General features: G+C 34.4%; 1 protein-coding gene and 2 long non-coding RNA genes across 3 annotated transcripts; 1 reads left to right on the plus strand and 2 right to left on the minus strand.

Moving 5' to 3' along the window:
* Positions 1 to 1,662: 1,662 nt before the first annotated feature.
* On the minus strand, positions 1,663 to 12,771 carry LOC124458258. Its single transcript, XM_047008309.1, has 2 exons — positions 11,602 to 12,771; positions 1,663 to 2,078 (listed from the first exon to the last, which is right to left on the minus strand). The coding sequence occupies exons 1-2, from the start codon at positions 12,340 to 12,342 to the stop codon at positions 1,827 to 1,829; spliced, it is 993 nt and encodes a 330-aa protein (XP_046864265.1). The 5' UTR covers positions 12,343 to 12,771; the 3' UTR covers positions 1,663 to 1,826.
* LOC124458260 lies at positions 5,133 to 6,072 on the plus strand. The gene is made up of 2 exons (XR_006953103.1): positions 5,133 to 5,171; positions 5,634 to 6,072. It is a non-coding gene; the product is annotated as an uncharacterized LOC124458260 (long non-coding RNA).
* Positions 5,626 to 6,073, minus strand: LOC124458259. Its single transcript, XR_006953102.1, has 2 exons — positions 5,839 to 6,073; positions 5,626 to 5,771 (listed from the first exon to the last, which is right to left on the minus strand). It is a non-coding gene; the product is annotated as an uncharacterized LOC124458259 (long non-coding RNA).
* Positions 12,772 to 13,426: the final 655 nt, after the last annotated feature.

A 13,426-nucleotide genomic window follows, 5' to 3' on the forward strand; every position in this document is an offset into this window, starting at 1 on the left:
GAATCAGTATGCAACGTTTCCAGTGAAGCTTAAATGCTCCTCCGGACTCAAAAGCTCTCTTGTCTATGGTACTAAAAACAATTCTACAAAACGTTTTTCATTATTCTTTTTTACTAATACTTATTTTCTAAAAAGATTATCATTGTTTTTTTTTCCTAAAAATGAAAAGATCAGAAACGCCGGAGAAAGTGGGAAAATTTTGTCGACAAACATCGACCGCACACCTTTTGAAAGTTGGGATACATTGCATCTTCTTTCGGCCCCGTTCAGCAAAGATTCATTGTATAACGTTAATCATGCGTAGGCTAAGTTGCTCAAAACTGAGGTAACTTTTAAATTTAATGCTATGCCTGCAATTGATGTTGCAGGAATTGTTCCAGAGGGTAAAGAGTTAACAGCAGAAGTAGACAAATACAGGTATATTTTATGCAACTCGCGTTGTGGACGAACTCCTTTTATGCATATACGTAAGCGATGAATTATTACATAGCAAAAAACATTTTACTACTACTACAAGCGAATTAAAAAATTACTCGATAATGTCTTTGAGAAGATGATCCGCCTCTGAATCCGAAGTAGTATAGTAACGAAAATAAAAAGTAAAATGACTTATTAATTTTAACCTAAAAATACTTTATAGATTTACATACCCGCAAATGAGACATTTGAACACAATGTTCGCCTTGCTTAACATATTGACTATCACATCAGAAAAATGCGATAAATGACCAAATGATAGTTTAACCAAAAAGTCATCACAGTGATAACATTTTTTAAAAAATGAAACCGGCGTCTCTGTTAAAGTTAATAAATTCACCCTAAGGAACAGAAAAAAAGACAAAGGGTACTTAATTAAGGTATAAAACGACGATTGTGGCGAGGCCATCCTTCTTTCATTGCGTATTTGGATTTTTTTCAGATTTTTTATGGTGTATGCGTCTCCACAAGACTTTCAGTTTGGTAAGAGGTGGAGAAGCACTGCACATGCGCTTGAGATGCGATCTTCAATGACATCTCGCAAATGTAAATTAAAACTTACCATTGAACAGTATGACCTTGAATAATGTGACGAGGGTAAGATCTGTGATGTATCTTACTGAGGAAAATAATGCAGTAAATGATAATAAAGCTATGGGAAGATATCTAACAAGGCGAATAAAGGAGTTGGATGAACATAAGTCAATATTAAAGGGAAATGAAAAGAGCCTTTAACATACCAATCGACATGATGCAGTAAATGATAAAGACCCCCAGGAAAGATGCCTGACAATGTGAATAAAGTATCGGTTTGATCATGAGTCAATAATGAAGGGAATTAAAAAGAAAAATCATGTTATAAAGATAAGGTACTCTAGTGTGTGCGGTATTGCGGTATCATACAGAGGTAAGCGATGCTGTTAATGAATGAAGATGTCCCCCTCTTGAAAAATATTTTAATTCGAGGTGAAGGAAAGGACAGTTACAAAAATAAATGATCTGCGGGTGGATTTGTAAGAAGCGACATCATGAATGTGAGACAGAATTATACGTTTTTAGTCACTGACGTCGACCTAATTCATATGTATATATCTAACGATGTAATTACCCGTTTGGGTCCAATTTACAAAGGAGACTTTCCTAATCGACTATATTTTTGTAATGATATTGGATATCCTATGATATTTGAAAAATTCTAAATCAGCATCTAAGCAAAGAAATATTTTTTAAATGTTTATGAAACATTAATTACACACAGTTATTTTGGACCGCTCATCACGATCATATCTTCGATTGTCTAAAAACTTTGCTGAGATCCACTGTTGAAATGTACCAGTCCCTGCAATAATTCAATGTCGAGCACGACTAACAAGATTCATGTTGGTGAGGGCTATTACACCTCGATCTAATGAGTCCGACGATGGAATGAATGAAATACCTTTTGATTCCCTAATTATATAATCAATCAGATCGTTGAAAACATTTTCATTCAACTTTTTCTCCTTTCTATACCTGACCAACCATCCAGAGCCAAACTTTCCCATATCAGTTGCTACGAATTCTTGAGATAATTTTATATGCTCTTTTACAGCACTTAAAACCTAAAATATCAATTAAAAATTTCCATGAAACTTATTTCTAGATTGCATCCTGAAATACTAGACGAAATTTTTTTTTTACGTAGGTGTAGTCTATGTTAAACGCGATTAGTTACTTGTAAATTACATCGCGGAAAATAAATACAATGCTTCTCTTTAGGGGAACAGATGAAAAATTGCTCCTCACTCGTTTTAATATCACAACAAATAAACAGCTATGGAGCTAAAAAATAAAAAATCTTTTCTTAAGGCGAAAGTTAACGGGAACAGAAAAAAATTCTGAAAACTCTTGGAGATTCAACAAAAATTCGTGCTCATAACGTAGCATTTTGCTATGAACTTTTAACGTACGTAAGACTTTACAGAAAGACATTGATCTTATCAAAACACAGTTTAAATTCATGGTCCTGGTTCCTGTATACCAATATACTTAGCCAATGTACGCTTCTTTTTGGAAATATCGAGTTTTTTTTCTTGAGCCTTGCATGCAATAATTATGAGCAAAACTTACCCTTTACTTTAGAGCATGCAGTAAGTGTAAAATATAGAGCCCTTATTTTTATTGATGCTTTCCTAAAAGCATCTGGATTTATTTTTAATCTACTTAATTTGAAAATCAAGCAAAAATATAAAGGCAAATCTTGATTGTAAATGATGTTTAGTTACTGCAAACAATAATTTTGATGTGAAAAATGATCAAGAAATCAGTATGGGTGTTTGGAAAAAAGTAGACATTTTGAAATTCCTCTATAAAAGCAGCTGGATGTTTAAAAAAATCTTTTGGCCAATTTGATTACTTTGACGATCTCTTGTATAGCTAGCAATGAAATTTTTAAAAATGAAAGTTTCAGTTCCGGTAAAACATCTGCTGTACACATACGGCTTGTTTTTAAATGAGCAGTTTAAATTTTGCTAGAGAAAATAAATTACATACTGTAATGAAACTGTCATATTTTACTTTTTAAAATATATTTTTGTGTTATTTTGTGGTACTGATTTGAGAAATTTTGCCCTTTTTTTTCAAACGTTGAGTTAATGAATGAAAGCATGCCTACACGTCGAAATATTCTGGCTGTTAAATAATACGAGTGTTATCAAGAAATACAAAATTTATTATGCTTTATTAAACAACTATATAAAAAATGACCTTCCCAGCAAGTACAAAGATGTTGTGAAAACAATGTAGCGACGTTGCGTATACATCTTGAAAAGGTTTGGAAATAATTTCTTGAAAACTGAAATTTGTAGACTCCAGCAAACGTCATGAAGACGTTGTGAACAACGTTCGAGAATAACCTTCCTACGACATATGTACAACGTTTATTAAAACCCGTTTTTTTTTGATATAGAGCATATAAATTTATATAAATTTATTTGGGGAACATAATATTTCTTCACCTGTAATTCCACATTTGAAGACTTTATTCGCTACCACATTATCCACATAACCTTTGACGTATTACACTAGAAGCTAAAGTTAGAAACGTTCTTCCAACAATTTACAATTTCATATACGACTTTATTCATACACACGACTTATAATAAGTATTTAAATCATACAGGCGTTGGACTGTGAAATACACACAAATTCACGATGAAATTGATTTTTTTTATTTGAATTTTACATAAGTATACAATGATTTAGAAGATGGAATAATTTCCTTGGAATTAATCGTAAAATGAATGACAAAAATCAAAACGCAAAAATTGAAGCTCATTATAATTTAATAAATTGATCATTTCCTACATCAATTCTTAAAGAGTCGGTAATCTAAAAAATTTAGAAATGGATATTTTGTTAAGATATGCTCTCATATTCTTCATGTAATTAGCAAATAATTAAGTCAAGTGTAACTAACTAAATGATTATTTTAAAGGGGTTATATCACGAATTTTAGCCCCCCTTTTTTATTAGCTTAATTGAAAATTTGGATTATTTGAAGAACTATGACATGTCGCTGGACTTAAACAGATAAATATAAGTTCCTTAATTTTGCCTCCAAAGTCGGGTACTTTTTGCGAATTTTTACGACGCCATATTGATACTTGTGACGTAGATAGTTGAACACGTCTGTTTCCGTCAATATAATATTATATTATAGGAGGTGATTTTGTTGTCGTTTTTCTTGTGTTAAAAACAATAATGACAGTATTTTCAATAAAATATTAAAAAACAAGTTGTCCGGAAAGTATGGCTTCAAATCAGTGCTCAGATAATTCGAATTCGATGTCTGAATGCGTATCTGATTCGAGCTCGGAATCCGTGGGTTATGTCGAGCATTTAAACGACTTCGCATATGACGATGAACCGCTCGCAGGAGATGGTGATGAAGTGCATACTCCAGATGATCCCGATGGAATTCTCCTGCGACCTTAGAACAACGAAGTGATGGCGTAATTCCACTCGGTGAATGGTAAGTTGTTGTTTTCTCCTGTTTGTAATATACATAAAGTTACTTTATAAACCACAATGCTCCCACGTTTCAGGTGTAATTGTCAATGCTGTCATACCGATTTGTTAGAAGGCGCATTAGAGTACAGATGCTGTAAGGAAATAGGACCAGCTTTGCAGAAAATGACATTCGATGGCAGCATTGAGAAAATATCATGCATAACACAGCATGCCAAATTTGGGCCTTTAGTTCATGAGGCTGTCCTTGAAAACGTCGGGCCACTATTGAGAGATAGGAATGGACGTGCTTATCGCCGCCAAGCATCACAATCATTAAATATGTAAGATTGTAAATTGTATGAGAAAGAATGTTATCATCAACATTGTTTCATCAACAATAATTAGTCCAACCTTTTTATTTACTTCAGGTACTTGAGAGCTGTGGCATACAGATGGTTGATGCGATGGTTTTGTGGGTCTATGGGATGGGAGAATACTCGGCCTTTACCTGCTTGTGTTTACCACTTTATTCGGAAAGCATATCCAAGTGGTAACACAAAGGTTACATACCATCAGAGGGCGATGATGGAAAGGTCTTTAACTTGTGCACTGTAGAGACTGTTGGCCTTCTTTGCTGAGTTTAGAATGGTCAGGAAATATGCCTAGATGAAAACCAAATAGGAGATACATGGATGCACTATACGGTAAAGAAAATCTTTTCTTCAATGTCAGTCTGGGAAAAAAAGAAAAATTATATGGAATTAAATCATAGCATAAATGTAAAATGGAAAATAGCAAGCCACATGAACTTATCTTATAAGGTCTTCACACTTGAGTGCACTGCATCCACAAAGGGCATGTGAGCATTAAACTACAATAAAAAAAATTATTCATGAAAATTAATTAGTTGCACAATCGAGTGAGATAGTCATCTTCAATCTGACAAGTATACATACCATTCAATGTTATATTAATACTGTAATCATCAGGAAACATGTGTATATCAGTGCCCAGATAGGGAGGCTAGAGGGTACTATCACTTGCCTAAGGTGAACCCTCAGGCTGGTGGTGGGAAGGAGGTGCCTTACTTCTCCATTCCAGACAGGCTCCAAGCAATGTCTGACCACTGCCCTATCATCTACCAATTTCAATTCATTCTTTTTCAGTGAAGCATTGACCTCGAGGATGTCCTTTCATTGGAGCTTTGCATTTAGTACATTTGCGAGTACTTTTATTCCCAGAGCTATTTAATATTTGATCTGCATCATCTGTTAGGTCTTGTAACTGATGTCTTTGCTGTTCCACTAAGGAAAAAATGCAGATCATTACATCCTAAAATAATTGTAAACAATACCATTATCCCATACTTACAGCATGGATAAAGTGCATGACTGACATGCTTGTTCCTCGCAACATATTTTTTTACTGCCTCAGCCTTGGATCGTTTGTTGGGAAACTGGCTGCACAAAGGTTCGGGTGCTTTTCCTCTATATCTTTCCATTATAGTTGAAAGTTCTTGTTTATTAGACATGAAAAGAACATTCTTTACTTGTTCAACATATTCTAGAAATTGATATGAAAAATAATTTGTTACTGATGCTTCAATTCTCATGCTCAGCTCCATCACTAGTAGATGGTACTTCCTCATCGAGAGAACATGTTTCCTTCAGCGATGGCTTATGGAGAGTATGTCGAATAATCTACAAAACATATATCGAATTTACATATCACAAAAGAAAAATTAACATAAACAAGCGTAAACTTACTTGTCTGCGCTTTCGATCGGTTATTTCGTCCTGTAATGGTTCAGGAATCCCAGCCACGTCAATGGTTGGGATAGCATCCTTCTTCAACCTTCTTTTGAGCGTGACTTGCACGCTCAAATTAAGGTCAAAACAAGAATCTTCAAAATGCGCAGAACACAGACACGAGGTAGAGGAAGCCTCAAAACCCGGTCTATGTTTACGCACAAAATTTACCCATTTTCTATGTCTTTGCGGCTCTGTTTCTTTATTAGGAAACAGATGCATCGGCATTCCTTCTGTTTTTGAATCATTGGCGCAATTAATTTGATTAGGTCCGCCAGCAACACAGCGTTTTCCTCCGCGTTTCTTATTAAGATTACTAGTAGAATACGCCATGTTGATATATGTGTTCAATTATCTACGTCACAACTCATTAGCATACCGTTCAAAAAGTTCGCAAAAAAAAATGCTGAAAATCGTGACTTTGAACGTCCATAAAATCACTTTCACCAATCCAATTTCAATTATAATTGCAGATTTAAAATCACTGAAATAAGGTCTTTCAATTTAGCTAATAAAAAAGGGGGGCTAAAATTCGTGATATAACCCCTTTAAGAGACACTTATGTGCAATAATCACAATATTTTTTAGAGTTCCTAATAGCTTTGGGTTGATTGTAAATTCACCATATTTAGTACACAAACAAATATACCCATACGTAATATCTTGTTTAAATAGAAGTAGTTTAACCATTGTACGATAGATCGTGGACAACAGACATTGACGTTGAACATTAAATGTGATTATAACAGTTATCTGTAATATCTCTATTTGTTGGTGTAAGTCGATATATTCTAAAGAAGGTAGATGGCTACACCACAAAACCTAACAGGTTATGAGCCCAGGAGAGGAATTAACTTTAATAGAGATGAAGCCAAGTATGAACTCTGGGAGTTGAAGTTTCTTTCGTTTATGATAATACAGAAACTGTACGATGTTGTCGTTCCTAGTCGAGACGAGGAAGGACTGGATGAGGCGAGGAATGCAAATGCCTTTGCTGATTTAGTACAATCTCTGGATGATCGGAGTTTGTCTCTTATTATAAGGGAGGCAAGGACGATGGTAGAAAAGCGCTTGGTGTTCTGGGTTAGCATTACCAAGGCAAATGAAAGCCAAGAATCATCGCTCTGTATACAAAATTGACCTCGTTAAATAGAGTGGAAAACGAAACCACGACTGATTTTGTGGTACGTGCTGAGACATCAGTGACTGCTTTAAAATGTGCTAAGGAAGTTATAAGCGATGGGCTGCTGGATGTAATGGTTCTGAAAGGGCTTCCAATAAAATATAAAACGTTCGCAACTGTGGTCATCTAAAGGGAAAAACAAATGACTTTCAGCGAATTCAAAACGACGAGAACGAAAAATCTTGTGAAAAAGATGAAACCGATCGAGTTATGTTTTCAAAACAGAATCAACGATTTGAGTGGAAATGTTTCACGTGCGGCAAGAAAGGTCATAAAAGTTGAGGATGTTGGATGAAAAACGGAAATGGTGTGCCAAGTGCAAAAGCAAGCCTTACTATACAAATGAATGCAAGGCAACGAAGAAGGACACAGTAAAGAAAGTTAAAGAGAAAACAACAAAAAACGAACATTCATTTGCATCCACAACACAACAGTACAAAGAGAGAAGACGACAAAGCCAAGGAGATGCAAAGTTGCTAGTGAACACGGGAGCAACGAGTCACATAATTAATAACAGTTCCAAATTTGAAAGTTTTGATAAAAATGTTGATAACAATAGTCATTTTATTTAATTAGCTGATGGGAGTAGAGCTAATGTTGTGTTGAGAAAAGGAAATGCTAATGCTAAGTTATTTGATGTCAAGGGTAACTTGCATGATGCAATGTTATTTCATGTTTATATGTTCGTACTATTGATAGTGAACAATGTGTTACTGCCATAATATGGGTGGATGATATCATTGTAGCTGCAAGCGACATTCATTCTTTAAATAGTATAAAAGATTCTTTGAGCAATCGATTCAAAATGAAAGATCTAGGCGAACTAAAATTGTTCTTAAGAACAAAATTTGAAAGAAGTGAAAGTTGTTATAAGATAAATCAAACACGGCATATTCAGAAAGTTCTTTCAAAATTGAAAATGTCCAAATGCAAACCAAAACCGACACCCTGTGTTTTAGGAATTGAAAACGTAATGAGCGAAGAATCACCAGTACTATCAAATCCAAAACTATATAGAGCAATTGTATGAAGCTTAATATATGTTATGACTGGAACCAGACCAGATTTATGTTATATTGTTACTAAACTTTCTCAGAAAATGTCTGAAACCACACAAGCAGATTTATCCATTGCCAAACATGTTTTAGGATATTTAAAAGGGACACAAGAAGTTGGATTAGTCTTTCAAAAATCAGATTCACAACTTGAACTTACAGGTTTCTGTGACTCAGATTGGGGAGCGTCTATAAAAGATAGACGAAGTATTACAGGTTATAATTTTCAGCTTTCACAAGAAGGTCCTTTCATATCATGGAAGAGCCGAAAACAACCAACTGTTGCACTATCAACGTGTGAAGCAGAATATATTGCCCTAGCAAACGCAATTCAAGAATCTAAGTTTTTATTGCAACTTTGTTGGGATATGAAGTTAAGTATAATGGAATGTAAGTCTTTTCTTTTCAAAGATAATCAAGCAGCAATGAATCTAGATAAAAGCCCAGCTCATCATCAAAGATCAAAACATATCGACATTAGATACCACATTACCAGATCAGAAATTCAGCAAGAAAGAGTTAGCTTAAAATATGTACCTAATGAAGACAAGGTAGCCGATATTATTTACAAAACACAAAACCAACAAGCAAAAACAAATTGGAAAAATTTAGGCAGACAATACTAGGAAACATACGGTAGAAATTCTGAAGTGCGCATAAGTAAGGCCAAAGGTAAGTATCAGTTTAATAATAATAATAATAATAAAAAATGTAGGATGCTCAGAACATAAGAGCAACTGGGGTGTTAAGATATGCTCTCATATTCTTCCTGTAATTAGCAAATAATTAAGTCAAGTGTAACTAACTAAATGATTATTTTAAGAGATACATATGAGCAATAATCCCAATATTTTTTATAGTTCCTAATAGCTTTCCGTTGATTGTAAATTAACCATATTTAGGAAAGAAACAAATACATCCATACGTTACATCTTGTATAAATAGAAGTAGTTTAACCATTGCACGATAGATCGTAGACAATAGATATTGACGTTGAACATTAAATGTGATCATAACAGTTAACTGTAATATCTCTATTTGTTGGTGTAAATCAATATAAACTAAAGAAGGTAGATGGCTACATCACAAAACCTAACATATTTTAGATTTGATCAACCCATAGGACGTATTGTTAAACGATTACGTGCAATCACTCACACTAAGGCCATGTTTACATGAGACCGGAAGGAAAACGCGAAAAATTTTCATTCGCGTAATGTCTCTTTTTCAGGCTAATTTTACGCTTGCTAGCCTTTACGCTTTTGTAATTTGCTTTGTGCGCATGCGTTGATGCCATTTCAGACCGTTCTGAACTTTAATTTGAGTTTACATTGATGCCGGTTTCAAGTCATACCGTTCTGAGCTCACTCGATAGAAGCAGCAGGCGGTGTGACCTCAGACCGTTGTGAGTTACTTTCGTAACGGTCCCATGTAAACATTTACTATAATTAATATTATGACGTACACCAGCTGGTACTGGTTTGAAATATTTAGTTGGTTAATCTATAATAAGCCTTTCAACTTTTAACTCTGTTATACCGGCCACTTGTAACGCAAGACTCTCTACTTTTGAGTACACTCGTCTTGTTTACATGGTGGCGGAATGGAAGGTTGACAAACAAATGTTGTTAAACATGGTCATTATTGTTTATACTTGTTTTATAAAGCATTATGCTTTTTGTATTATTTTAGCTGTATTTTCGTCTAATAAGCTTTTTTTAATATGAGCATTTCTTGATTAAGTGTTTATGAAACGAATTTATACTTATATTTTTATTAGCTTAATGTGTCTTTTCTGTTTCTTTTATATATGTTTCCTTTCTGATAAATATTCATATAGCAGAATCAAATTGGTCTTTTTAAAATCATTCTACAGGGGTCTACTAGTGCAATTTCTGCCCAATTTCTGCAAAAATTTTGCGCGAAAAATCAATTTTTTGGAATGACATTGAAAAAAGTACTTTCTCTCGAAATGGCGTATGTAGAACTAATAGTGACGAAAAAGCCTCATGGTGGAAATCTTTCTGTTGCCAACATCGTAAACTTAATGAATTGCAATAAACGTCAACAAAGTAAAAGAAGAGCTATCCACCTGTCTCTTTACGAGAAGACATATCCTCAAAAGCGAATATAACAAGTAAATTTTGTCCAGAAACAGACTAAGTTTCCAAGCTATGGCCACATCATGCTTAAGTTCTAGTTACCTTATTGACACCATGATAAAAAAAACAACAGCATAAGTCAGCACTGCGAGAACACTAATACACAGATTCCTTAAAGTTCACAATAAACGTAAGACGAAAATGTTGACACGCATAACTCGCGCTTTACAGAAAGGCGGTTATTCATATAAATTCAATTCACATATAACCAACAAAGTCACACATGACAAGACACCATCTCCTGTCGGGGCCGCTAATTTGTTTTGATATAAAATTTACTGAGCATGCGCTGTATTGGAAATGCAAAAGCAATTTGCTACAAGACTTCGCACACGGACAAATAACAAAGCATTTTGCCACGCGATGCAAAAATATCAAACAACTTAGATATTTGCCAGTTCTGCCTGGAATGGCAAAAAAGGTCGGAAACAGCACGCGAATACAAGAGCAACTTGCTTACCCCACTTGGCACAAATAACATTTTGATGAGAAGCAAGCTCTCGTGTGCACCGGGCTTTCTAAGAACAGTTTACCAGTGGAAACATAAACAGAAATTTAACTTCGTTTGTATTGTGTGGTGATGTACAATATGCAGGGACTGTTAACTATTTTAAATTATTTCCATTTTCCCACGATAAGTTTTAAATTGACGCGAATTAAGGCTTTGCACGCAAATTATCACGCACAATCCACGCAATGCAAAAAAGAAACCTCGCGTGTCGGAAATCATCTTCGTAAGAAGTTTCCGAATGCGCCTACTTTTGCTAGGTTTATGTTGTGTGAATCGTGTTTATTTTACTCGCCTGACAGATCATATAAACGCAAGATCTGCGTTGAGAGTTACCTATGTAACTATTATCTTTATTTAAAATGTCAAACAATGATTTTTTTGTGTTTTGAAGTACAAAAGAGATAAAAAAACTCACCTGAAGGACCAAGTTCACGCATTTTTGTAAATAATCCATGTCTCCTCTTCGAAGCATAAATTCACTTCTCACATAAACAGCTATGTATTTGTCACCAAGGAACTTGCCAGCAAAAGCATTCACTTCATTTTCGACACTACTTCCAGAACGTAAAGCGTAGGTAAGATCAATGGATGAGTATTTTAAATCATCTTCTGAGAACTTTAATCTATGAGAAACGCCATCAATTCCTCTCCATTGATATATGTTAAGACATTTATTTTCTTTTATTATTTCTTCTATTTTTTCCCATTCTCTTACCACCTCAGAGTGGACGCAATATTGTCTACCTGGGGTGCGGCTGATAAATTTATTAAGAAAGTCACATTCTGTCCATCCATGTTGTTGGGCATTTGCTGTCGTTTTGCTCACATAATCTGCTTTCAATCTGAACATTGACCTAAAGGAATTTTTTGATGTTTCAGAATTGTCAATAAAATGTATACTGACATGATTAGGATCTTCAGTTGGACATTCACGTATATATTCTTCTTTGTTAACCAACCCAGCATAATTACTGGCAACAAGTAAGTCTTCCATGTGATGAACATCATAATAATCGTCTAATTTATACCAGGAGTCATCAGAACTTAGTTTAGTTGCTCTAACGTAAGGTTTAACAACATATCTTTTGTTCCGTCCTGCTTGTGCACAAAGACTTAAGAATGCTCGAGTATTTTTTGATAGCTGGTCGTTGAACATGTAATGAACGTATGCATATTTTTTTATCTTTGGAAGCAGGCGGTTTTTCTGTATTTAAGACATCAATGACCTTTGGAAAATTTATTGGTGTATTTTCTATTTTGATTATTTCTTTGCCAGAGTTTCTGTCTTTAGCGATATAAACTCGTAGACTTTGTTTCTTTGTCTGTGATATCATTTTCTGCAACATATTAAAATCAATTCCTTCAATATATTTGCGTTGATGAATAGAGTAAAAGCGCATTTTAACCGTAGATTCACCAGAGCGTATTGAAATAAATTCTCCCCTTGAAGTATAAATTGACAAGTAGCAAGAAATTAGCAGAGTCAAAGAAAGCAGTGCAAAGAGCAATATCTTCAAGCGTTGACGACACATATTACACTTTTCAAGAAAATCTTAATGGTAAAACAGATGTAAACATGCATCAAGAATTTAATCATTGTACTAACAATCGACACGTATACATGTAAATATATTATGCAAAACTTTGTATTCTTTTCGTGCATGGTTGACTGTTACCAACGATAAAAAGTAAAACGCAAAAGAAATTATGTTATTTTATGTTTTAATACTGCAGGAATTTATTGATATCATATCAGCTCTTCCGCATGTTTGAGACTCATTTGGAACTTTTTATTACTATTGAGCACATGCATTAAAGATGATTACTATTCATATAGACATATAGCAATTAGCATATGCAATAGGCCGTGGACAAGTGCAGAAAATTTTTAAAGAGCAAATGAACCCTACTTATAGAGCTCTTTCAAATTTATTTGTTTTCGAAGCATAATGGCAAAATAGCTTGCTCGGTTGGTTGATACTCCGATCAATAATTATCATTTCAAAATTAAACATTAGCTTGAAATGTCTGACTAATTACAATAGCCGCGGTTCTTTTTTGGAGACTGGGTCTAGCCTACTGTGACGTCTACAAAGGATGATGTCATTTAAACTAAATTAATATGTATTATGAGAGTACATAATTGTTAAAAGTATCGTATTTTAAGGTAAATATTAAATAGCAGTGTTGTCCGTGTTTGCAGTAACATACCAAAACCAAATGATGGTATTTTTCTGCGG

The sequence above is a fragment of the Xenia sp. Carnegie-2017 genome, unplaced genomic scaffold, assembly GCF_021976095.1.
Source record: "Xenia sp. Carnegie-2017 unplaced genomic scaffold, XeniaSp_v1 HiC_scaffold_6, whole genome shotgun sequence".
Lineage (NCBI taxonomy): Eukaryota > Metazoa > Cnidaria > Anthozoa > Malacalcyonacea > Xeniidae > Xenia > Xenia sp. Carnegie-2017.